The 25,662-nt window shown below is 42.1% G+C and overlaps 1 protein-coding gene across 27 annotated transcripts in view; it reads left to right on the forward strand.

Moving 5' to 3' along the window:
* Tnrc6b (trinucleotide repeat containing adaptor 6B) overlaps positions 1-25,662 on the forward strand; it is a 217,497-nt gene that overhangs the window by 147,590 nt on the left and 44,245 nt on the right. For 9 of the 27 annotated variants that reach the window (XM_087555680.1, XM_087555687.1, XM_087555684.1 and 6 more), the window contains 7 exons: positions 2,480-2,501; positions 10,629-10,970; positions 12,983-15,325; positions 18,344-18,519; positions 21,096-21,167; positions 22,008-22,053; positions 23,338-23,474. In XM_087555680.1, coding sequence (XP_087411806.1) covers positions 2,480-2,501; positions 10,629-10,970; positions 12,983-15,325; positions 18,344-18,519; positions 21,096-21,167; positions 22,008-22,053; positions 23,338-23,474 — 3,138 coding nt within the window. 27 annotated transcript variants of the gene reach the window in all.

Consider the following 25,662-nt stretch of genomic DNA (forward strand, 5'->3'; position numbering starts at 1 on the left):
AATGGGGAAAGCATTGACTTCTATACAACTAATCTTCAAACTGGCATTCCAGGAAATAGTTACAGTGGAATAAAACCTAAATTGCCTTCAGGAATTGGTATGTGGATCAAACCCATTCATTCTTGGATAATTGGGGATTATAGAAAAATGTACAGGGTGTTTCACTGAGTTCTGTAGCAATTAGTAGTGGGGAACATGTTCATTTTAAGACACTTCCACAGATTTCAGTGTAGTCCAGTCAGCTTATCCTTTAATGCAAAAATGTAAGAAACACTCTAGGGAATCCTAAGAATAGATGGTTTAGGTTAGATTCAGAGTCTAAGTGTGCTAAAATCTGTTTGAGTGCTGGCCAGCTACAGGACATGCCCTCCAAAGATGACCATATGTTCATGAATAGCAGTAGTCCGGAATGATTACTAGCCACATGTGTCTTTCAAAGAAGATGGTGACATTCATTTTTAAATTATTTAGCTATGTATTTAATTACATTTTAGGTAATATATTGAAAGTATATAAAACAATGCCTAATAAAAATAGTTACTTTTATGAGCTTATCTCTCACCATATTTTTGTTTAATATATTTTTATTGCTTTTGGGAATTTTATATAACATGCTGTACATAAACTTTGACTATATTTAATCCTCCCATTCCTCTCTCAGCTTCTCTCCCCCCCACCTCCCAGTATCCTGTCTCCCCCCCCCCCTTTTTTTTTATAGCCTCTGATTGTAATTTGTTCTGTCAAGGGTGCGGAGCCATCTCCTTCCAGGCCCACTAAAAACCTACCATGGGCCTCACCCTTTAAGAACGCCACTCTGACTCTGAAGCGACAACTGTTAGTAGGTCCAGAGCTCAGGGTGGGGTCTCAAGGTGCCTCCCTCTTCATGCTGGATTGCTAGCCAGGTTGATTTGGTTCAGGCCTTTTCTAGCTGCTGTGAATATGTGAGTACAGTGGCTCTGTCGGGTTCAGAACTGTTTTGGTCCTCAAGACTTCTAGCTCTTACAGTCTTTCTGCCCCTCTTTTTCTGTGGTCCCTGGGCATGGAGGACTTTGAGTTTGGTTTTTTTTTTTTTTTTTTCTTTTGGTTCTTTTTTTCGGAGCTGGGGACCGAACCCAGGGCCTTGTGCTTCCTAGGCAAGCGCTCTACCACTGAGCTAAATCCCCAACCCTTTTGAGTTCATTTTTAATAACTCTTCTTACAGTTAGATAATCAGTGTAAATGTACTTCAGCAGACCAACTTTTTGAAAAGTAGGTTAGAATCTCAGTCTTAATACTGTAATCAATCCATGGCTAGAATTTTGGCTTACTTCTTTGGGATGTTTTTCTTTTGTGGTTTTGTTTTTATATTATAGGGAGTATATGGGGTAGAGAGACGGCTCAGTGGTTAAGAGCATGGGCTGTTCTTCTAGAGATCCTGAGTTCAAATCATAGCAACCACATGGTGGCTCACAACCATCTGTAATGGGATCTGATGTCCTCTTCTGGTGTGGATGAAGACAGCTACAGTGTACTCATATAAATAAGTGAATAAGTAAATAAATAAATAAAATATTAAAAAAAGAGTTCAGGCTAGCCTGGACTACATGAGATCCTGTCTCAATAAATATAAAAAGGGAGGGGGAAGGGAAAGAAAGAGGGAGGGGGGGCAGGTATATGATGAGTATCTCCATGTTGTTGTCCCACCTCCCCAAGAAGCAGTTTCCATCTGGCTTCAAAGATTCCCCCACACACACCCCAAGTTTATTACTATATTTAGTCACCCATCATTTAAAGACCTTTTCATAAAATCTTAGTTATGACATAAAGAAGTACTTTTATAAAACGCTCATAAAATTTTGTTCAAATTTTGCACAATTCAGTCTTACCACTCTGCTTTATGGTATAAATTTTGATGATGACAGCAGATTTCAATTGAACTTGGGATTGCTGATTTTACCATTACCCAAAACCCTGTTAGGAGAGATGACTGAATTTCCACCACGTAAGTCAGTAACTGAGTCACATGGACTTGGTTTCAAATCTCCCTTTGCAAGTGAAATTCCTGATGAGACTGAAATTCATGATGGCTTTTTAGGTTTTTGCTCAAAAGTATTTGAGTTCATACTCAGGAGGGGATCTTTTTGTATTAGTGGTGAATTGAGTTTCTGGCCACATCTATTTGACTTTCTAAAAATTAGAGCAATCAAAATGGTTAACACAACTCCAATATAGGGTCTGTGTCATTTAGTGAGTGGAATGGGGGTGGCTGTTGTTGTTTTAATTTAGATTTCCTCCAAATATCCAAGGTGTGTGAGTATGGCTAAACAGCTCTAGAAAGATGTCTAAATTGACTCCCAGCTGTTTTAGATTTCAACTGAGGCTGAGTACTGTATATACTGACAACTTGAATTGCCTGTTAATAAAATTAAAATGATCATACAATATATTATTGAACTAAAAAGCAAATTTTATTTACTTATATCTGTTATTTCCTTTTCAGGTCACGGAACAAAAAACCAAAGGTAAGAGTTTCATTCTCTCTGTGTAGGTTTCCCGGTGCTGCTGACTCAGCCTGCAGTCCACTCAGGAGAGAGTGGGTGCACAGTAATTAAGGTGGGTTGTCTGCAGTCACTGCAGAGCAGTAATGACAAACTAAAAGCACTTGGAACTGTCTTTCTAGTTGGCCTTACATTTTTAGGAAACAAAAGAGTAAATACTTTGTTTTAAAAGTGTGTGAATCATGATTTTGAACAGAACTTGTAGTAGAACAGGAACAAATGATCAACTCCTAGTTCAGATGGAAATTCCAGAGAGCACTTTCCAGTCTTGGTCCGTGGAGTACATATTTGTCTGAAAATGGAGTGTCACATCTAGAATGTTCACATTTTAAAAGATGCCAGATTTTGAATAAGTTAACTCTGCTTGAAAAATTGTGTGTTGCAAACAGAAGCAAGTGACCCTTAGGTGTTTCTCAGTCTGTCCTTTCCTATGGTTCTTTCTGCTTTCCTGGTTCTAATTATGTAGTTTTATTTGGTAATGGTCACTTTGGGTTAGCAGGCCTTAAGAGTGGGAGAAAGAATTCCTTTAGATACTACTTATATTTGAGCACATTAATACGTGGTTCTCAATTAGGTGTGTATTAGAAAAACATATAATAGAGTCGTCAGAGTGCACAAGCCCAGGCTGCTGCCAGACCTTTACTCTAAGCTGGAGCATTTATAGGTGTGCATGAAGTGTCCATGAGGCCCCATGAAATGAAAACCTTTGCCCTGGCTTTAAAAAGAAAAAAAAATCAGATAAGGGTAATGGAGACTTGGATTGATGCAAGTCCTTCTAATGATAGTTTGGTTTGATTTGGTCAGTTTGACCAACAGGCCGAATGTTGTTCAGTGATAGAAGAAGGGTCAGTAAAGGTGGTCAGTCTTCAGAGATATTTTATCTAAGATAGTTTTCCTAAGAAATATAATTATGAAAAGAAAGTTGTCAGACGCTTACACATTAGTATATTGTATTTCTAGTCAAAGACATTTCAAAGAAGATTGTGCCCTGGGACTGTGAAGTGATTTAGAAAGTAAACTGAAAATTTGTTTTTACAATTATCTTTTTTTTTTTTTTCTTTTTTTCGGAGCTGGGGACCGAACCCAGGGCCTTGCACTTGCTAGGCAAGCGCTCTACCACTGAGCTAAATCCCCAACCCCTACAATTATCTTAATTGGTTAGTAGAATAGTGTTCTTCTCTTGTCTGGTTCAGCCAGTTCATAACCCACAATTGTGTAGGCTTTCTTTTAGGAAAATCCAACAAATACATTTTTTTTCTAAACTTTTTTAGAAGTAGACTATGTGAATGGACTTGGATAGGATTTAGTGTGTCTCCGTGTATGCACGCACATGTCAGAGAGAGAAAGAGACAGACAAAATTTCAGTATCTAGCTATAGCCACTCTGAGCCTCTTGGTGTTGACCAAGCTATCCTTGACCTTACAGTGATCATCCTGCCTCTGCTGCCTGAGGACTGGGGTTATGGGCATGTGCTACTGCCTATTAAAGGACTTTTGGGTGTGAAGATTGGTGTTTTCTTGACAGGCCAGGCTCTATGTTGGTAGAACATGGAGACCATGGTAGAATTTGGGTTCCTAAGCCTAGCTACTTAAGCCATGGTCAGTGGTGTTTCATCAGAAAACAAAGTTCATTGGGCATTCTTTCTCAAATAAATAAATAAATAGATAAATATCAGATCTGTTCTCAAACAGATTATTCTATCTTATGCCAAAGTCTTTAAAAAAGGAAGAAAGAGAAAGAAATGGAGCTTTCCTCCTTGTGCACTCCTTTCTACTGAAGTCTTTTTCATGCCTATCGTGGATGAGATTCACTTCTCTGTCTTCTTACTCTTCCTACTTCCTCAACCAGAAAATAAAGTCAGATAATCCTAAAGGAGCTGAGGGTTGCTCAGGTCTCCAAGGAGAAGACAGGAAGTTAAAAAAGCATGTACATATTTATAATTTGAGGTGTGTCAGACTTACCAGACTTGCTAGGTTTATTCTTTTTCTTGGTCAAGTCTTTGTCTATTGGGATCTCTCCTCATTCTTCTCCTGAGCTGACATTTCTGGTTCCATTTTCTCTCCCCAACAATAGTTATCTTCCTTAAGCGATCTCCCCTTAACGATGAATCTACTCTTTCCCCAGCAGAGAAAAAAGAAAAGACTGTTGGTGCCAAGTCTTGGGTTGTACAAGGATTGAAGTAAGATTTTTCTGTATTTCAGAAAAGCAGTAGATTGGTTCTGTGTTCTTCCTTTATCCTCCACCATTATAAACAGTGCGGTGATGTCTTAGTTAGGGTTTTCATTGCTGCAGCAAAACACCATAACCAGAAAGCAAGTTGGGGAGGAAAGGCTCTATTCAGATTTTCTAATTGAGAAAAAATGCCTTACAGCTGGGCCTCATGGAGGCATTTCCTCAACTAAAGCTCCTTCTCTAGCTTTTGTCAGGTTGACACAAAAACCAGTCAATACAGGTCAGAATTCCAGAGGGGAGAGTAGGACAGGGGTTTTGACTCCAAGTTCTATGAGGATACGCTGTGCCTACTACTCAGCTAATAGGAAAAGGAAGGACTTAGGAATAAGTTTAGATTCTCTTTTATGGATATTAGACAAAATGGTTTCCAAAATCATGCAATAACTCAGGTTAGGGTAAAACTTCACAGGGAGGGTTAGTCTAAGGTTAAAAGCCCAATTACACAAACTACCTAATGGCAGAATTTGGCCATAACAGTTTAGCCTTGTTGAAGGGTGCTATAGGATAATGGTTGGCTTAATGAGAGCTATCAGTATGCAATGAAATGGCTAAAACTAATGTGGCCTTTAGCTGCTAGAAAGTGTCCAGGGTGGGAATTGCCAGTCTGTAATGGACATCAGTGTGGACCATGGACCAGGCACAGATTGGGTCATGTCAGCCAAAGAATTTATCATTTTAGGCAAGTTCAAATACATGGGATTGTGTAGCTTTCGTGTCTTCCTAACTGGGGATCCTCAGTCCTCTGGTAGCTAGAATTGAACATGTCCACAGTAAATATCCACTTTGTTTTTGTTTTCAGTGGGGCTTATTTTGACCCCAGAAGTACCAACACTGAGTTAAAGAAATGGGAAATCGTGTAGCTCAGTGGGATCAGTTTTCAGATACTGTGGTTCAAAGCATTAAATCATAGCCTTTCCCCATGCTTCATTGGCACACATCAGAAGGAAAGCATTTCCCATCAGCATATCTGGGATTGTGGGTCATTTTACTACACTGGCTTCTGAGCTTATTCCAGGAAGCCTATATAGTGAGTGCATGACAGCGGCTCAGATAATTTAGACTATCTACATAGCCCCACACTAGAGGTACTTGTGCGTTCTAATAGGTGGGGACATTTGGTTGGAAATGGAACTAGGGCCGGTGAGATGAATCAGTGGGTAAAATTACTTGCCATTCAAGCTCGATGATCTGAGTTTTATGATGGAAGGATAAAACAAACTTAGAAATTGTCCCCTGAAATCTACATGTTTTGTGGTATGTACACGCCTATATGCTCTCTCACACATCAAAACTACATACACACAAGTAGGGAAGAAGAGAGAGCAAGCTGGTGTCTCTAAGATGAATGAATATGAGCTGTCATAAAGCATGCGCAAAGACATGTGAGCTCAGGGTTCTCATATGGGAGGGAAGGAGAGTGGACAGCCTGGATAGAACTGCTGATAAAGAGGAGGGAGTTCAGCTCTGCGGTCCTGGGGAACCTCGAGTGTTGGGTGAGGACAGGTGACCTAAACACCTCTACCAAGTCGGGTGATGCCTTCATTGTGCTGAGATAATGGAGCTTAGGGCTGGGGAAAGAGTTTGAGGGGAAGGGAGAGGATAAAAGGACCTAAGGCGGAGATAATGGTTTGGCAAACAATTACACACCAGTAGCTAAAGCCTCTGAAGAAGAGTTTGTTCTCAAGTAACTCCTGTGAGAAGTAGGCAGGGCCCATCTGTTCGTTATTGGGAGAATTGACTTACAACAAGTTGTCCTCTAGTTGCCACACTCACACAGTGGCCTGCATATGCCACACACATACACAAATGAACAAATGTAATTTTTTAAGAAGTAGACATAAACTGATGCCAGGTGTGGTGACTTGTACCTGCTATCCCACCCAGCACTTGAGAGACTGAGGTGGGAAGTTGGTAGTGAGTTGGAGACTCCTGTTTGGAGTGTGGTCTGTACATCCACGTCAGCTAATGGCCAAACCAGCTGCTATTTTGGAATTATCACTAAAAGATGTTTAAAATCAGAAGCTGCTTCTGTGTCCTACAAGCCAAATCTAACCTGCTGCTTGTTTTTATACTACCTGTGAGCAAAAAGAATTCTTGGTTTTTTGTTTCCAAGAACAGTGTCTAAGAATATAAAATTTCTGGCTCACTGTCCTTAAATAAAGCCTTGAAGCACAGCCACTTTCTATGGCTCCTTTCACTCTCCTGGTACATAGTTGATTTGTTGAAACTGAAACCTTATGTCCATTGAGTGTTAAACAGCCTCTGTTTAACCCTTGCTCCACAGTGTGGAGGACCCCAAAGGGAAATGAGGAAAACTAAAGAGCCAGCTAGAGTAAATCTCAGAAGAACCAGTAGTCAGGAGTTGCAGGCATGAGAGCAAATACCAGATTCCCTCTAGGCTGGCAGTGAAGACATTGGTGACTGGAGGAGGGTGATAATGAGCAGAAGCCAGTGTGTGAGTAGAAGGTGAAGAAGTCGAGGGGGGCTGAATGTCACTGAGAATCACATAATATGGGCTAGTCACCTGTGCATAGGCCAGTCTATGAGATCTTTTAATTATTAACCTAAAATGGTATATCTTCTATGGTTTTAACTGTTTTTGTTTAGTTTTAGTTTTCCTTTTCTGGTACTGGGGAATGAATTTAGAGCGCACCACAGAATTATATCCCTAGCCCTTTCACAAATATTTGTAGAAGGGTTTGCAAGCATGAGTACATGCATACATGCGTGCATGCGGCCCCATTAAGATGTAGGAAGTGGTAGCTTGTAATTGGTTCTGTGCAGTTCTTTGGTCTCTTGCACAAATTCAGAAGTTTGCCAAGTTCAAACATTTCTAAAGAACACTTTCCTGAAAAAAAAAAAAAGGCACCTTCCTTACACTCTCAGAAATGATGACAATTAGAAGTTGAAAAGCAAAATAAAAGAGTATAAGAGAGTGGTATAAGTTAAAAGAGTGGAGCAGGAAAGACTGAGTCAATGGAGTGTAGTTCTTAAAGGTACATGAGGAGAAATTAGAAAATAGGACACACAGTATTTTACAGGGTTTTCACTTCCTGTGAGACAAGAGACTTTATTTAAAGCATAGACTTTGGTTGCTTTGGTTTCTTTTGTTTTGTTGTTGTTGTTTTGGTGGAATTAAATCCAGGGGTCAGAAGCCAGGCAGCCACACCACTCCTTAAAACCTTCATAGGCTCTCTCTGGCCAAGAAACTGAGGCCTCGAGGCTTTTGAACCAAATAAACATGATTTGGTGGCTAGAGTAGCTCATTTCAGAACTATTTCTGCTTCAGCCTACAAATCACTAACACTGAGGAGAGGCCTGAAGGGCAGCACTCCCAGGCCTGGTGGTCTCTGTCAGACAGACAGCTCACACCAATTCTGACGTCTTAACTTTGAGTGGAACTTTGGAACTGTGTCTGCTTCGTCTCCAGGAGATGTCAAGAGTCTTGCTTGCCTTTCCGGTGTTTTACATTTACATTTACTTACTGTGTGCAGATGTGGTCAGAGGACACCTTGCAGTAGTCATTTCTCAGTCCAGCCTGTGGGTTCCAGGGATTCTAGGCTTGGTTGAAAGCACCTCTACCTACTGAGCCATCCTGCTGTTCCTTGTTTGTTTAACATTCATAGAGAAGTATAATAAAGAAAAAAATCAAGACGATGTTGGCCAGGCCCTCCAGCACAATGAAGTTCTCTAACCACGTCCTGGAATTGTCAGCACCTGAGCCCTAGAGCCAGCACCATGTCAGAAGAAAAGTAGTGGAGCTGTGCTCTCCTTGCCACATCTGTCCTGTCTTTGATATGATTGGGGAAAATGCCACAAGGAGTTGTACAAGGATTCTGGCACAATATAAAACACTGACCAGAGTTTGGGGTTGAAGCAGCTGTGTATATTATAAAGTTAGTCTGCCCTTACTCTCATTAGGCTGCTCTGTCATTGTCTTATTTAATAAAGTTAAGGCATGTGACAACTTTAACTTAGAGAGCCTAAACCATTTGTAGAAGGGCAGCATCGCAATGTAGCTGAAAGAAATCTGCCCGGCTTTATTCTCATATGAGAAATGAAGATTAGTAATGACATGTGGAATATTCCAGAAACAGATATTTACTAGTTATTTGTCCATCATCTGCTAGATGTTCTGTGGATGGTACTATGTTAATATTAGACAATGACTGGTTTAAGTTTTTATTCTGCTCATCACATTACAGCCACCACCCTTTCACTGGGAGGCCAGTGCTATCTTGTGATTGGCTAAGAATAGACACATGAGTTGCCTGGAACTTACTTCAGCCAACTATTCTTTTCTCCTGTCACTCACAGTATTCAGTAGTGCCCAGTGGTGGCTAGTCTGGGCCCCTGTTTTCTGATGATGTATCTCTCTCCTCATAAAGGAGGCAGTTAAATGGCAACATGCTGGGCCAGCATCATTTCAGCAGTCAAAGCAATACTGCTCCCAGAGTTGCTTGGCAGGAATGCGGGCCTCAGATTATTCCTATAGTATTGCCAGTCTCTGTGTGCTGGGCAGATTTTCTTGGGAGGAATGATTTTTTGTTATCATGAAAGTATTCAAAACTGTTGTTCAATCATAAGTCTGAATTTATAAAAGAGAAATACACAGTGGTGGTCTTTTCTAAGATGAAGACAGGAAGTGGAGAGTAAGAACCTCTGTAGTCAGGGTGGAGGTGGGAGCCGGCAGGTCCACCTGGGTGTAGTGATTTCATGGCTGCTGTGCACATTTCTGTACTATTTGACTTTTTATAGCAATGGAAGAGCTAAAACGTGTTTTAAAAACAAAAGCTGAAAGATTTCTAATATTTTTGTTATGTTGAAACAGTCACAGATAAACCTTTTGACCAGGTGGCTGTAGGAACCAAAGTCATGTGGAATATTGTGATTCTCTAGGCCTGTAGGCCTCTGTAGGTGCCAGTTCTGTGTCTGTTCTACGGAGAGGAGAATGAATGATGGTTTCTGTTCTTGAGGAACTTAACATCAATGAGAGAGAGGTCTGTAAGTAGAGACTTCAAATATAATTCAGTATGTTATGTTGTAAGATCATAGGCAAAGTGTGCGTCTTGTGCCTAGTCAGGATCTTCAGAAAAAGTTCACAGAGGACTTCAAAGAAATAGGCTGGTTGTCTACAACCTTTAGCTCAGAGAGTAAAGCTGCCAGAGCTCACAACCTAAGTTCCAGCCCGAGGACTCACATGATAGAACCAGCCACTCACTCAGGGTGTTCTATGGCCTCCACATGTGTACCGTAGCATGTGTACACAGAACGAAAAGGAACAAAAATGTAGAGCCAGGTGCTAGCGCACACCGTTAATTCCAGCACTTAGGATGCAGAGGCAGGTGGAGCTCTAAGTCGGAGGACAGCCAGGGCTACATAAAGAAACCTGTCTCAAAGAAAGAAAGAAAAGGTAATTTTTTTTTTTATTAAGAAATTAGAGGGGAGTTGGGGATTTAGCTCAGCGGTAGAGCGCTTGCCTAGCAAGCGCAAGGCCCTGGGTTCGGTCCCCAGCTCCCAAAAAAAAAAAAAAAAAAAGAAAGAAAGAAAGAAAAGAAAAGAAAAGAAATTAGAGGAAGGGAAAGTCCTCTGGGCTACTGAGTGCTTGGCTACAACTGTACCTTCCAGGATTTGGTGCAGTGAGTGACGGTTGCTTAATTTCTCCCACTTAAATAGTAGGATGTGCTCTTTTTATTATTTATCAGTGTCGCCTGCTACCTCCACTCCTACCCTAGTAAGGTGAACATCCTACAGGAATTTTAAAAAGCCTATCGTTTGAGAACAAAGTGTAAGCTCTTTAAAACAGATTTTAGAAAAATGTATTTAATTTAGAAGACTTCCCCAACTCCTGTCTTTCAGTGCCCGAAGTGACGAAACCAAGTTTAAGCCAACCAACGGCCGCCAGCCCAATTGGCAGCTCTCCATCGCCACCAGTCAATGGTGGCAACAATGCCAAAAGGGTGGCAGTGCCGAACGGACAACCGCCAAGCGCCGCCCGCTACATGCCTCGGGAGGTGCCACCGCGATTCCGTTGCCAGCAGGACCACAAAGTGTTACTAAAACGTGGGCAGCCCCCTCCACCGTCCTGCATGCTCCTAGGGGGTGGGGCGGGGCCTCCTCCCTGCACAGCACCTGGAGCAAACCCCAACAACGCACAAGTGACAGGAGCGCTGCTGCAGAGCGAGAGTGGGACGGCACCAGGTAAGACACGACGCCAGGAAAGCCAGGAAAGCGGGAGAGCGTTCCTTTGTTTGTTTCCTGGAATCAATTGTTAATATAGAGTTAGTACTGGGCAGCAGATGGGTGAGGGCCCCAACATAGGATCTGCATGGGCGGTTCTCTCAGCTGGGTTGTGCTATCTTGGCGTGAAAGCATAGACTGTGTAGTTCCTCGGCTGTGTTCAGGAAGTGAGACTTGCATGGGGCTTTTTCTAAATCCTTTTCCAGAACTCTATGCTTCCAGAATGATGACTTACGTTGTAGTATAGAATCTTCAGAGAATACCAGATGATAATAATAATACCATCCTATAGTTTTTAAACAAGGGCTTGGTTTTTCTTTTCTTTTTTTTTTTTAAATCAGTGTTTAATTTTAGAAGCCTGGATTTTGAACTATGCTAGACATTGTAATATAGACATGAGGGATCTTTCCCTGAGGAGTTTTGTTAGAAGTCTTGAGAGTTCTTTCTGTCTTGCCTTTTGAAACAGGATCTTAGGTATAGCCTAGGTTGGTGTCAGGCCCATGATCTTCCTACCTCAGGTTTGTGAGATCATATGCCACCAAGAGTTTAAGTAGCGAAGAGTTTCCAGTCCCTTTTAAAAAACAATGTGCCTTTTTAGGTTATATTAAAATTGAGAGCTATAGAGATAAACAGGCAAAGGTAGTTGCCACCACGCTTGATGGCCTGAGTTCATCTTCAGGCCCCACCCACAGAGTGGAAAGAAAGGGCTGACTCCCAGAAGTTGTCCTCTTCATATGTACCACATAGTACACATGCACATAACTAAACATAATCCTAAAAACAAATTTTAGAGAAAACCAACTAGACTTTGAATACCATCAAGCATAGGCAAGACCAGCATAGTCTCGAGGTGTTAAGATTCTGTGCTTCCTCGTTTTATATATGTTGTTTTTAATTTGTTTTAATGGAAAAATTAGAAAAAAATTATTAAAACACATTATTTCCCCCTCATACACACTAGGTATGCTAGTACTTTCTGTTGAGCTATATGCTGTGCAGTACTGATTTATCAGACTTAATCCCTTTGGGAGTCTGAACATGTCTGTCGCACACTCCCATTTCTTCAAAGCTAGCTAAGGGGCACTCATCATTCAGAGAAGGCTTACTGAGCAGAATGTGTGTGGAATTCATACATTAGCAAGATAGGCTCTCAGTGAAAAGGCCAGTGTGGGAAAGGAAGGATGTGAACACACACCACACTGAGAAAAATGGCTCTTGCTAGAGACAAGATTTTTCAGGTGACAAGCTCAGAAGTTGCTTCATAGATAAAGTGGCACTTGAAGTATGTCTAAAAAGATGAATAAATTTCACTGTGTGGCCTTGGGAGGAGAAAAACAGTAGATGCCAGCCTAAAATGGTGCCCAGAGTAAAACTGTAGACATCTTTGTAGGTTATAAAAGATACAACTGGAAAGACTGGTGGGCCTTAGATCATAGAACATCTTAATGAAACCAACTAGCAGCTTTTGCTTTTCTGTGCACTAAGGAATTGTTGAACGCTCTCAGAGAGCAGTAATAGAACCAAAGGGGTGGGGTGTTAGGATAGGTTAAAGATCACAGCACATTTAAGGTTTGCTGCATTTTCTTAGGATACAAGAAGGTCCTTGTATTTCAGCAAGATTGGCAAGTAGAGTGGGTAGCTTTTGAGAGCTGATATGGAGTTAGTTGTAGCACATACAGCACTAGGCAGTGACAGAGAGGAACTCTAGAGTGTCCTCAAAAGCCTGATGGCCTGAGTTCCAATCCCTAAGGTGCACATGGTAAAAGGAGAGAACCAACTCCAACCAATTGTCCTCTGACCTCTGCACTGGCACTATGACATGGGACACACGCTCATGTAAAGGGGTAACTCTAGCTACTGTACTAAAATCACTCCAGAAAACCAACCAGGTAAGCAAGCTAGTCTAGGGGATGCCCTGAGCTTTTCAGGGGCAGTCAGTGCTCCAGGTGGTTAACAGATGCTCTCTTTCCCAGAGTCAACCCTTGGAGGTGCTGCTGCTTCAAATTATGCAAATTCCACTTGGGGCCCGGGAGCCTCCTCCAACAACGGCGCCTCCCCCAACCCAATTCACATCTGGGACAAGGTGATTGTAGACGGGTCTGACATGGAAGAGTGGCCTTGTATTGCCAGCAAAGACACTGAATCTTCTTCCGAAAACACCACCGATAACAACAGTGCCTCGAACCCTGGCTCTGAGAAGAGCGCTCTGCCAGGAAGCACCACTAGTAACAAAGGCAAAGGGAGCCAGTGCCAGTCTGCAAGTTCTGGGAATGAATGTAATCTTGGGGTCTGGAAATCTGACCCTAAGGCTAAATCTGTTCAGTCTCCCAACTCTACTTCAGATAGCAACAATGGACTAGGAACCTGGAGGAGTACCAGTGGTCAAGATAGAATTGGACCTGGCTCTGGCTTCAGCAACTTTAACCCAAATAGCAACCCATCTGCCTGGCCAGCATTGGTCCAAGAAGGAACTTGTAGGAAAGGGGTGTTGGAGGCAGAAGGTAGCAGTTCCAGTGCACAAGTCAGCACAGTAGGTCAGGCATCCAGGGAACAGCAGTCAAAGATGGAGAATGCGGGTGTTAATTTTGTTGTCTCTGGCAGAGAACAGGCTCAGATTCATAACACTGATGGACCAAAAAACGGAAACACTAACTCCTTGAACTTAAGTTCACCAAACCCCATGGAAAATAAGGGAATGCCCTTTGGAATGGGCTTGGGGAACACCTCCAGGAGCACTGATGCCCCTTCACAAAGCACTGGAGATCGAAAGACTGGGAGTGTTGGGTCTTGGGGCGCAGCTAGGGGGCCTTCTGGAGCTGACACAGTCTCTGGACAAAGCAATTCTGGAAACAATGGGAACAATGGAAAAGACAGAGAGGACTCCTGGAAAGGAGCTTCCGTTCCAAAACCAACTGGGTCACAAAGTGACTCTTGGGACAACAATAACAGGTCTACGGGTGGGTCCTGGAATTTTGGCCCTCAGGACTCTAATGACAACAAATGGGGTGAAGGGAACAAAATGACATCTGGGGTCTCTCAGGGAGAATGGAAACAGCCGACTGGGTCTGATGAGTTGAAAATTGGAGAATGGAGTGGTCCAAACCAACCAAATTCTAGCACTGGAGCATGGGACAATCAAAAGGGCCACCCCCTCCCAGAAAACCAAGGCAATGCCCAGGCTCCCTGTTGGGGAAGATCTTCCAGCTCCGCAGGAAGTGAAGTTGGAGGTCAAAGCACTGGAAGCAACCACAAAGCAGGAAGTAGCGACAGTCATAATTCTGGTCGTCGGTCATACAGGCCCGCACATCCTGATTGCCAGGCTGTCTTGCAGACTCTTTTGAGCCGGACTGATTTGGACCCTAGGGTGCTCTCAAACACTGGCTGGGGCCAAACTCAAATTAAGCAGGACACAGTGTGGGATATTGAAGAGGTGCCAAGGCCTGAGGGGAAATCTGACAAAGGAACTGAGGGGTGGGAGAGCGCTGCCACACAGACCAAGAACTCAGGGGGCTGGGGAGATGCACCCAGCCAAAGCAATCAAATGAAGTCTGGATGGGGGGAGCTCTCAGCCTCAACAGAGTGGAAAGACCCCAAGAGTACAGGAGGCTGGAATGACTACAAGAACAACAACTCTTCTAACTGGGGAGGAGGACGAGCGGATGAAAAGACACCTTCCTCTTGGAATGAGAGTTCTTGTAAGGATCAGGGGTGGGGAGGTGGGCGCCAGCCCAACCAAGGATGGACTTCTGGGAAGAATGGTTGGGGCGAGGAGGTTGATCAAGTGAAAAATAACAATTGGGAAAGTTCTGCCAATAAGCCTGTGTCTGGGTGGGGTGAAGGAGGGCAGAGTGAAATTGGAACTTGGGGCAATGGTGGGAATACAAACCTCGCTTCAAAAGGTGGGTGGGAAGATTGCAAAAGATCCCCTGCATGGAATGAGACTGGCAGACAGCCTAATTCCTGGAATAAACAACACCAACAGCAGCAGCAGCAGCCACCGCCACCACAGCCAGAGGCTTCTGGTTCATGGGGAGGCCCACCCCCACCACCTCAAGGCAATGTTCGACCTTCTAATTCCAACTGGAGCAGTGGGCCCCAACCTGCAACCCCTAAGGATGATGAACCCAGTGGTTGGGAGGAGCCATCCCCACAGTCAATTAGTCGAAAAATGGACATCGATGATGGCACTTCAGCTTGGGGAGACCCTAACAGTTATAACTACAAGAATGTGAACCTTTGGGATAAGAATTCTCAAGGGGGCCCAGCACCTCGAGAACCAAACCTGCCTACCCCGATGACCGGAAAATCAGCATCAGGTAGGTACCAACTCTTTTCTCAGCCTAAGTAAAATTAAAAAAAAAAAAAAATCCTGGTCTAAGCCCTCTCTGTTACGGGGAATCTATTTAACTTACTATGAGGATCGTTCTTCCAGTTCCAGCTTTCTTGTTCCAAGAACCCTTCTGTGGGGCCTGGCACCTGCTCTCATACATTACAGTGGTCTTTCTTGGTACAAGGAAAATATGACAATACTCTTGGTTCACAGAATTATTTTTCTACAATTTTATTTGTCTGTATAATTTTAAAAATAACAAAAAAAAATCACCAAATAAGCTTATTTCTTATAGAACAAACTACTCTTGAGTTTAAAAATAAAGAACTAAGGTAGAAAAAGATTGGCTTTCATTCCTTTCGGGCTCTACCTATGAACCCCTTTCTGTGTTTCCTTCCTCCGTAGAGGAGAGCACTCTGGTGTTCTCCCAGAGACTGTTCCAGTGCTGTATCTCAGCTGGTGTCTGGACAGCTGGAGTCTCCAAACTTATTTTATTTTTTTAGTGTTGGGCTGAAACCCAGAGACTTGATTGAGCACGAAGCAAGTGCTCTACCTCAAGCTGCATTCCCACCTCCTTAGGTGACTTATGTTGACTCTAGGCAGTACGCTTACAAAGATGCTAAGGACAGTCAGATACCCAAAATCCAACTGTTGCAACAGTGCTTAATTCTGTTCTCAGTTTGCCACAAATGTCCCTGTAAAAGACTCAGCAATTAAGAAAATGCACCTTTCAGGATTGTTAGGTTGTTTTTTGTTTTAGTTAAAATTAATCTTGTTAAGTTTTCCAGCATTCTAAATAAACCTAGTTTTTAAGTAAATAAAATTAGGAACACTAATTAACATGCAAAGTGACTGTTTTTAACTAGCTCTTTTTTAAGTATTTTTTTTAAAAAATGCGGACAGAAATAGAAGCTACTCTTTAACTGCTTATCCAGAACCACACTCCTGGTGCTCTAGGATCCTATGTTCATAGACTCTCCAAACTGTACAGGACAGCAAAGGACAATAGATGACACTCTCAGCCTCCGGGGATTCTCACCATAAGCTGTTGAAGTTTGTTTCCTTCATAAGTCTTGCTCTTATGTTTTAGAAATATACCTAAGCTTTAATTCTTTTGAACATGGGAGAAATTATACTTCTGCAGTGTTCATCTGACCTTGTTCTGTCAGCTTCTTAGTGGGGAAGAGGAAGGGATCCTGAATGTGGATGCCAGGGCCTGCCCCAGATAGGCAGGCAGTAGTCCTGTAGCTATGTCCTGCTTCTTTTCATATATATTTAAGCTTTCTGTAGCTCACACAGTTCTTTCACTTGTTTCATATGTAGTTCATCTCATGAACTCAACTTTTTCTAACCTGTCTCCTCTGGTAGATATTTAAGTTATACTTTATCCGCACTTGGTATAACCTATCTCCTGATATTTAAATTGCTTCCATTTTTCCCCCTAGAGTTTAATACAATGAACACTGTTGTGCATATAAATGTACATAAAATGTACATTTAGTACATTTTTTAGGGTAAATTTTTCTGGCAGTGAGTTTACTAAGTCAGAAGTCATGTACATTGGACCTTTGGAAAGTGTCATTACCAAATGCCCTCCATGAAGGTTGAATTTGTTTCTGCCAAGAAAGTATGACTGTGCCTGCCTCCTTCACTCCACTGGATCTTAAGTATTCAATGGATCCTTAAAGACACACATTTCTTTTTTGCAGTCTGGAGCAAAAGCACACCACCTGCTCCAGATAATGGGACTTCAGCCTGGGGTGAGCCAAATGAAAGCAGTCCTGGGTGGGGTGAGATGGATGATGCAGGAGCATCAGCCACAGGCTGGGGAAACACACCTGCCAGCGCTCCCAATGCCATGAAACCCAGTAAGTAGACTTGGCGTGCAAGTGGCAACTTGTCTCTCATAGGCCTGGTCCTTGTCTCAAGGATAGCAGCATTGGCAGGCGTACAGAGAAGAGCCACTTCCAGCTCCCCACTCCATCCACATGAAAGCAAATCCAGCTCTATACAGTGTTCGGAGGGAAATGAAAGTTTTCTTGCAAGCTTTTAGTGGCAGAACCAACTGGACACTTGTGTCCGGTGCCTTCCTCTCTGGTTGTCCTTTCTTTTCTTCTCCCATCTGCCCTCTACATTACTTTCCTCCTTTCTTATCAAGCCACATCTAGGCATAACTAATGCATTTCAAATACGTTTCAGAACCTAAAACCTTCAAGTTTCCAGGGTCTTGTGGGGTTTTTGTGGATGTTTGGTTGGTTGGTTCTTTATTCAAGGCAGGGTCTTTCTTTGTAGCCTTGGCTGAACTGGAACCAAGCTACCTCGAACTCAGAGATCCAACGACCTAAAAGGCTTTACTACCACCACCTGGTGGCCTTGTGGTTTTTATTCCCATTTTTATTTCTGCTTCATCCCAAACAAGGTAGACAGTTGTGTAGTTGTGTTTTGGTCACGCCTATTTGAAACACCTACATTTGTTAGTATTGTAAAGAAAGACTTGACATTCAGCTGCCATGCTCACTAGGGGCAACCATTTTCTTAGCAATGAAATGCAAATTTCATATTCTCTCTCTCTCTCTCTCTCTCTCTCTCTCTCACACACACACACACACACACACACACACACACACACAAGTTTTGTTGATTTGTTTGGGATAGTGTCTGAAATAGTTGATACTGGCCTCAAATTAATGGTAATCTTCCTGCCTTAGTTTCCCAAGTGCTGGGATTACAGGTGTGTAGCATACCCAGTTCTGAAACTTCTTAGAATTGGGGTGAGATTTTTGAGTTTTGAATCACTGTCTCCTTGGTTCCAGGAAGAATCATAGCTTGTACAAAGATCTTGATTGTAATGTCTGTTGTCTGCTCTCTTAAGTATGAGTAATGCATTTGCCTTGCATGTAGATGGAGCAGACAAAACTACAAAGATATTAAAATGCTACATTTGCGAGAAATCTGTTTGTTACATGTATTTACTGCAAAGAATTAATTCACTCTTCCTTTAAAGATTCCAAATCTATGCAAGACGGCTGGGGGGAGAGTGATGGCCCAGTCACAGGAGCTCGCCATCCTAGCTGGGAAGAGGAAGATGATGGAGGAGTCTGGAACACCGCCGGCTCTCAGGGAAGCACTTCCTCCCACAACTCAGCAAGCTGGGGACAAGGAGGAAAGAAACAAATGAAGGTAGTGCTTCAGTTTACTTACTCACTCCTAGAAGGTAAAACAGAGACTGTGTTCATGGAGGAAATGAAGCAGCTGAAGTCACCAAGTGTTTCCTTATAAATCAATAACTACTTCCCTTGTGTCCCCTAATCTTCCTGTCCCCTGACCTTGAAATCTTGAACTATTAGACATGGCATTATAGGTGAAATGAAATTTGTATGGTAGAGGTTTTCATGTTGTAATTTATTTTAAGCAGTTCCTGAGGCCTGCTTTTAAAAAAACCTTAGGCTTTTGATTTAGAGACAAGTACTATGGGCAAATCTCCATGAAAATGTAAAAGTGATGGGCTGGAGAGATGGCTCAGTGGTTAAGAGCACGGGCTGCTCTTCCAGACGTCCTGAGTTCAATTCCCAGCAACCACATGGTGGCTCACAACCATCTGTAATGGGATCCAGTGTCCTCTTCTGGTGCATCTGAAGACAACTACAGTGTTCTCATACATAAAACAAACCTTTTTTTAAAAAAAAGAAAAAGAAAAAGAAAATGTAAAAAGACACCAAATAGTACTCGCTTTCCCAGTGGTCATCAGTGGGTCTTGATTTTACCTGACTCATCCCAAGGCCCAGAGCTCTTCTCCAGTAACGTGAAAGCTCCGTCTTTACCATTGCTATAACTAGATTCTTTCCTCACATCCTGGGCCAGGCATGCCTTCCAGATACCTCACTTTCCTTATAACACGTTTCCTCTTGGAATGGTGGTTTATTACTTATTTTCCAGTCCTCAGGATGGAGGCCAGAGCCTTGAGAATTCTAGGCAAGCACTCTACTGCGGCTTTTACATAGGACACTAGTATTTCATCTGTAGCCATGATTTTTGTACCCAAACCACTGTCTTACAGATGCTTCTTTTCACTCTCACTTTCATACACACACACACACACACACACACACACACACACACACACACACACACACACACACACAAAGTAGAAAAAAGGAGCATATACCTGTATGTTTAATTTCAACCTGAAAACCCTGCCCTGTCTCACAGGACCCTCACCTGACCATCACCTTGTGTCCTGAAGCTGTGGGTTTCAGTACCTTAATTTCTTCTGTAGGATAGAACAGTTGTTTTTTGTTAGAGACATTGGTTGAAGCAGTTCTTCTGGGTTTCCCCTTCCCTAAGGACTTCCTTTCTTTAGTCACTAAAGAAATCTCTACACTGCTCAGGGTCTTGGTGATCTAATGTTGTCTGGCCTGCTTTGGCAATCTTTTGGTCATTTACAAATTAGCAGTGGATCAAAATTAATTGAATAAAAGATCCTAATTGAATTTTCCCAACTCAGGTGGCAACCAAGGTTTACTTAATTGGGAGTTGAATGTTTCAATTCCAATGCCTGTGGTTCTGACCTTCAGTACTAAGGATTTCATTTTGTTTAATGTGATAAAATATAAATAATGTAAAAATTGTCAGCTTAACCACTTGTAAATATGCAGGTCAGTGCCGTTGAGCATGCTCACACACAATTTGTTTCCTTCTAAAGCCAAAAGCTCTTCACGAAATACTCACTCTCTCTCCTGCTTTCCAGGAGGACTCTCTTAATCTTAACTAAATACAGGTATCCTACCGCCTTGATATATATTATTAACTTAATTTATATATTATATAATATAGTTATTTATAATTATATAGTATTGTATATAACAATATAATAGTATAACATATCTAATGTATAATGTTATATAGATTTTTGTATATGATGTAAGTATATAATATTATTTATTTATGGAGAGAGAGAGAGAACGTTAACACACAAGCAAGCTGGTTGTGGTAGCTTATACCGTAATCACAACACTTAAAGACAGAGGCAGAAAGATCAAGAGTTCTGGGCTTTAGTGAGTGAGGACATCCTGTCTCAACTAATACCAACAATAATAACAAGTCTGATACATCATAGCACGTGGAATTTTTACCTATGGAATGCACAGCTCCACAAAGCCCACCCCACATCCCATTAATCCCTTCCTTCCACTGTCCCAGAGCTCAAGGATAGTGTCTTCCTCCAGGCTTCTTTCCCACTGAGAGCTGATGACCTCCATGCTGTGAACCATAGCAGGAGCTCTCTGGATGCACTCCTCACTGCCCCGACGCAGAGAGTGCTGTCTGGTGGAAATAGACTCCTTTCCAAACAACATGCAGCAGGAGCAATTCTTTCCTTGTTACAAGCCTGCTGGGGTCCCAGGAGAGCGAGCATCCCACTGGAGATGGCAGTGGTAGCATAGACATCTTACACAATCTGATACCACTGCTTTCATGTAAAAAGGAAACTTCGTCTTTCTGGTTCACTGTGATAAGTAGGGGTGAAAGCATGACTGGGCCTAGGGCTTACTGGTCACCTAAAGGAACAGATGATTATCAAAATGACAAAGCTATTAGGTTTACTAGTCACCTAAAGGAACAGGTCATTATCAAAATGGCCAAGCTATTGGGATCGGATCGGAAGGGTGAGCGTTCAGCTTTGCGTTTCCAGTGTACTTTGTAATTTGGGGAGGTTGGGATGAGCTCTGTGACTGAGGCCACGTGTTTTGTTTCTGTAGTGCTCGATAAAAGGAAACAATGATTCGTGGATGAATCCTCTTGCCAAACAGTTTTCAAATATGGGATTGCTGGTAAGTTTCATTTTTCTTCATGTGTAAACATATCTCAAATTTTAGGCATAGTACAAACTTAAGGACCACTGCCATGTAGACTACAAAAATTATAGATCTAAATATGGGTTAAACAATGTTCTTGGCCCTTTGAGCTAAACAGTTTTCTATTTTATTAAGTGATATATACCAGCATTAAAAATGAATTGTCTTTGCATCCTTTCTTTTGGAAAGGTAGCAACGAAAAAGACACTTAAGTGGACACTTGTTACTAGTGTTTGCATCACCATTTTTTTTTTTTTTTGGAGCTGGGGACTGAACCCAGGGCCTTGCGCTTCCTAGGTAAGCGCTCTACCACTGAGCTAAATCCCCAGCCCCATCACCATATTTTAAAAAGAAAAATAAGATGTTTATCATCAGAGCTACCGCTTGTGGAGTTTGACTGTGAGTTAAGAATGAGTTTATTGGGTTGGGGATTTAGCTCAGTGGTAGAGCACTTGCCTAGCAAGCGCAAGGCCCTGGGTTCGGTCCCCAGCTCCGAAAAAAAGAAAAAAGAAGAAAAAAAAAAAAGAATGAGTTTATTTTCTCAGGCAGCTGCTGAGCTAGTCCTCTGTCCATAGCTGAACTGATGTTGCTTACATGGGGGATTAATGCTAGACATTTAATTAAGCATTGGATGGCCATCAAATTGTGATTGCAAAAATGTTACAGCCTTTACTCCAATTTCAAGCTCAATGCAGAGGGAGTTGTGGAGGGCCTGTGGTCAGATGTAGGTCTCACATGATCAGTAGCACCTCTTCTCTGATTGAAAAATGTGTGTCCTTAATCCTTACTCACTTGTATTTGCTTTGTTTTGTTCAGAGTCAAACTGAGGATAACCCAAGCAGCAAAATGGATTTGTCTGTAGGTGTGTATCTCTCCACAAATAGGAATGGGATGTTTGGGTTGGGGATTTAGCTCAGCGGTAGAGCGATTGCCTAGCGAGCGAAAGGTCCTGGGTTCGGTCCCCAGCTCCAGAAAAAAAAAAAAGGAATGGGATTTTTCCAGAGCTATGACAGGCCCTTGGGATCTCCTGCCCTGCTGGGGTTGAGGCAGTCAGATGGATAGATATTTACTAAATGCTTTACTTTGTGTAAGATTTCATGCACCACACAGTATAGACGCTGAAAATTCAAGTGACAGAAGAGCCAGGAAGGAGAATGCAAAGGAATGTTAAATAGTTTAACTGTGAAGAGGTTGTGTCCACCTCAGGAGCCAACCTTGTTCTACCTGAGCTGGTTACTTCATGAAAAGTACAAACTTCACTGGACCATCCCCTATTACCATCCAGATTTTTTTCCCCCAAATACTAGGAGCTAGATTCAGATTATTTTATTATGTCTGTGATGCTGGTAAACTAGGCCATCAAATTGACCCTCTGTACCCCAAGGTTTTGATCATTGACATATTTTCCCATTGTGACCGGAGCAGATGCAGAATCAGCCTTTTGTCTGTGAAATTTTTCTCAGTCATGCTTTTGCTCACCCCAAGGAACATAAGAATCAAACTAAGAGTAAGAGAAAACAATCCTGGGTAGCAGTGATTATGTATAGTCTGAGCTGCACCCCGATCGTGTCATCATATAACAACAGATTCATAGGGGTAAGAAAGGGAGGAGGAGACAGCATGTATGCAGAGAGGAGAGCGGCATAACGCACGCAGACTAAGCTGAGCAGGTACTGTAGACACGCACAACTGTGCCAAGTTCTTCAGCTTTAAATTTCGGGGCAGCAGGAGTGCCTCTGACCTTTCTGTTCCCCATAATTGCTTTAAAACTTCAACAATCTATCTAACAGGTGCTAACATAGCAAAACAGACAGGTCTCTCACTGAGAACATTCGACTTCATGAACAAGATATATTCACCCAACACATCAATTTTAATCTAAATATTTGCTTAATCAGTTTTGCCTCAAGTCTCAAGTGTTCCATGGTAGAGAAGCTGCAGCAGATACATATTTAATTTTTGAAAAATGGTCCTGTATATGTTCCAGGAACAGAGTAAGCACCCTGAACCAGTGAGAACTCTTCCTAGTCTCATTCCAAAGAATAGAAAGGATGTGTCCTCAGGACCTTAGAAAACAAAGGGCCAGGTTACATGTGGCTCTTGAAGGACACATTGATTCCTGAAGTTTTTATTTATGTCCTTTCAGATAAGAAATTTGATGTGGACAAGAGAACAATGAATCTCGGGGATTTTAATGATATCATGAGGAAGGATCGACCTGGGTTCCGTCCACCTAATTCCAAAGACTTGGGAACCACAGACAGTGGGCCTTATTTTGAGAAGGTGAGTTGAATGCTTTGTTTAAATTAAAAGTTTATGAGAATCACTCTGTTCTTACTTGTCTTCAGATAGATAATTCTAAAGAAAACATAAAGTTAAAATTTTAGAGAGTTTAAACATGACTATACCCTACATTAATGTGGCAACATGAAAATAGCTGATGTCAACAGGTGATAGGGCAGGAATGAGAGCCATCTCTCCTTAATGTCTTTGTGATGGACCTCTAAGTTTTTGCAGGGAGATCATGGGCACTTAAAACATGGAGAAGAAACTTTAGAGATAAGTTTACTCTGTAGTCTTCTTGTTCCTGCTGTGTGCCCACTACAGACAAAATCTGGACTCTCTGCAAACATTTGCATCTTCTATGAGCTTGGGTCTGGGTCTGGAAAGGCTCTCCATCATTCCTGCTTCCCTAATGGCTTGTGTTTAGGCAAATCAAATTCTCACTCCTGACTGAAGCAAGTGATTTTTAACATTTCTAATGAAACTATTTATTGATTCAGAATACTATCTTATAGTGCTCCTGGGCCCCACAAGACATTTAAAACCAAAACATGAACATCTGGGCCAATACCATTGCTGCCAGTCTAGGTGACACCATATTCATAGGAAGATTGCCTGGCTTCTGCTTCAGGAGCCACACCACCAGAGTAATGGGTATTAGACTCATTAACAGTGTCTGACAACCCTTGTCCTGGTACGGTGGATGACTGGGTTACTAACTTAGAAGAGACAGTCTCTGTGGAAGAAGTTGACAGATCGTGTCTGCTGGGCAACGTGTGATGGTTATTACCAGATCCAAATTTCTTCCTGGGTTATTGCTAATCCACTCTTGCTTTGTTTATTCCTAGTGTGTCTCTCTTTCCCTTCTTGCATTCTGTTGCTTCACTAACCAACACTCATTGTGATTGGCTAACTCCTACTACCTTTCAGCTGACTTTGCCTTTCTCCAATCAAGATGGGTGCCTTGGGGATGAGGCTCCCTGCTCTCCCTTCTCCCCTTCTCCCAGCTACAAGCTGTCTCCCTCTGGTTCCACACTACCCAACGTCAGCCTTGGAGCAATCGGCACAGGGCTCAACCCCCAAAACTTCGCTGCTAGACAAGTAAGGAGGCCTCTCAGATTTGTAATTGCTTGGCTGTGGCCTCACCTTGGCCCTGGTCTTCAGTTTATTGCATCATTTGTCTGTCTTGGGAAACTCGTTGATTACTGAATGCACAGAATGATATCAAGTGTAGGTTTTTACATCTTTCAGCCCATAGAACCCATCTCTCTTCATGTTTCTCAACGTGGATTTTACTTTAAATCTGTTTCTTTTATCTTTTCATTTTTAGTTATAACTGACTTAGGAAAATATGAATGAGACTCTTGTCATATATAATCTAGTTATATATGTTTGCCACTTTTAATATTGGATCATATAATTGGCTGGAGAGATGACATAGCAAGTAATTAAGAGCTGTTCTTGGAGAGATCTGGGGTTGATTCCAGCACCTACATAGCAGCTTGCAGCCTCCAATAAGTCCTGTTCCAAAGGATCAGACACCCTCTCTAGCTTCTGTAGTCACCAGACATACAAATGAAGCACATATGTTACATATTTATATATGTAAACTAAAAGTAAATATTTTAAATCCATTAGCATATATAATAAGGAATATTTCAGGAGTCTCTTTAATTTAGTATATCTGCTAACCAAAAATTAGTAGTAAAACTAGTAAGAATAAATAAAGGTTTAGGGGTTACAGTATTTTAAAAATCTAGCTTCTTGGGGCTGAGGAGTTAAGTGTCTTCTTTAGAAATTAGACCACAGTATTTTCTTAGAGAAGGAAATCTTTAATAGTGAAGCTTTGAAGAATAACTATTGCTCAAGCATCGGTGGTTGCTGAAATTAGTCCTCCAAGCAAGGACCACAGAGTAGCATCAGAACTGACAGGACCAATCAAGTGATGGTGCATACTCACTCTTTCAAGGGGACACAGCAAGGTCACTGGGGTCTGTTGTAGTTTTGTGAGGAAAACCAGGAATCTGGGGCCAGCAATGCTGTTACAGTAGCAACTCTTACAGTGCTTGGCGAGCTGTAATTCTGTGACTCCTCACTTGCTACTGTGCCTTTCACCTCAGGATGAGTCCAAGAACATGAATTATACAATGTATTGTTTCACGTGGTGACTTTCACATGAAAATTAAAG

This window comes from Rattus norvegicus, chromosome 7, assembly GCF_021556685.1.
Source record: "Rattus norvegicus strain SHRSP/BbbUtx chromosome 7, alternate assembly SHRSP_T2T, whole genome shotgun sequence".
NCBI lineage: Eukaryota > Metazoa > Chordata > Mammalia > Rodentia > Muridae > Rattus > Rattus norvegicus.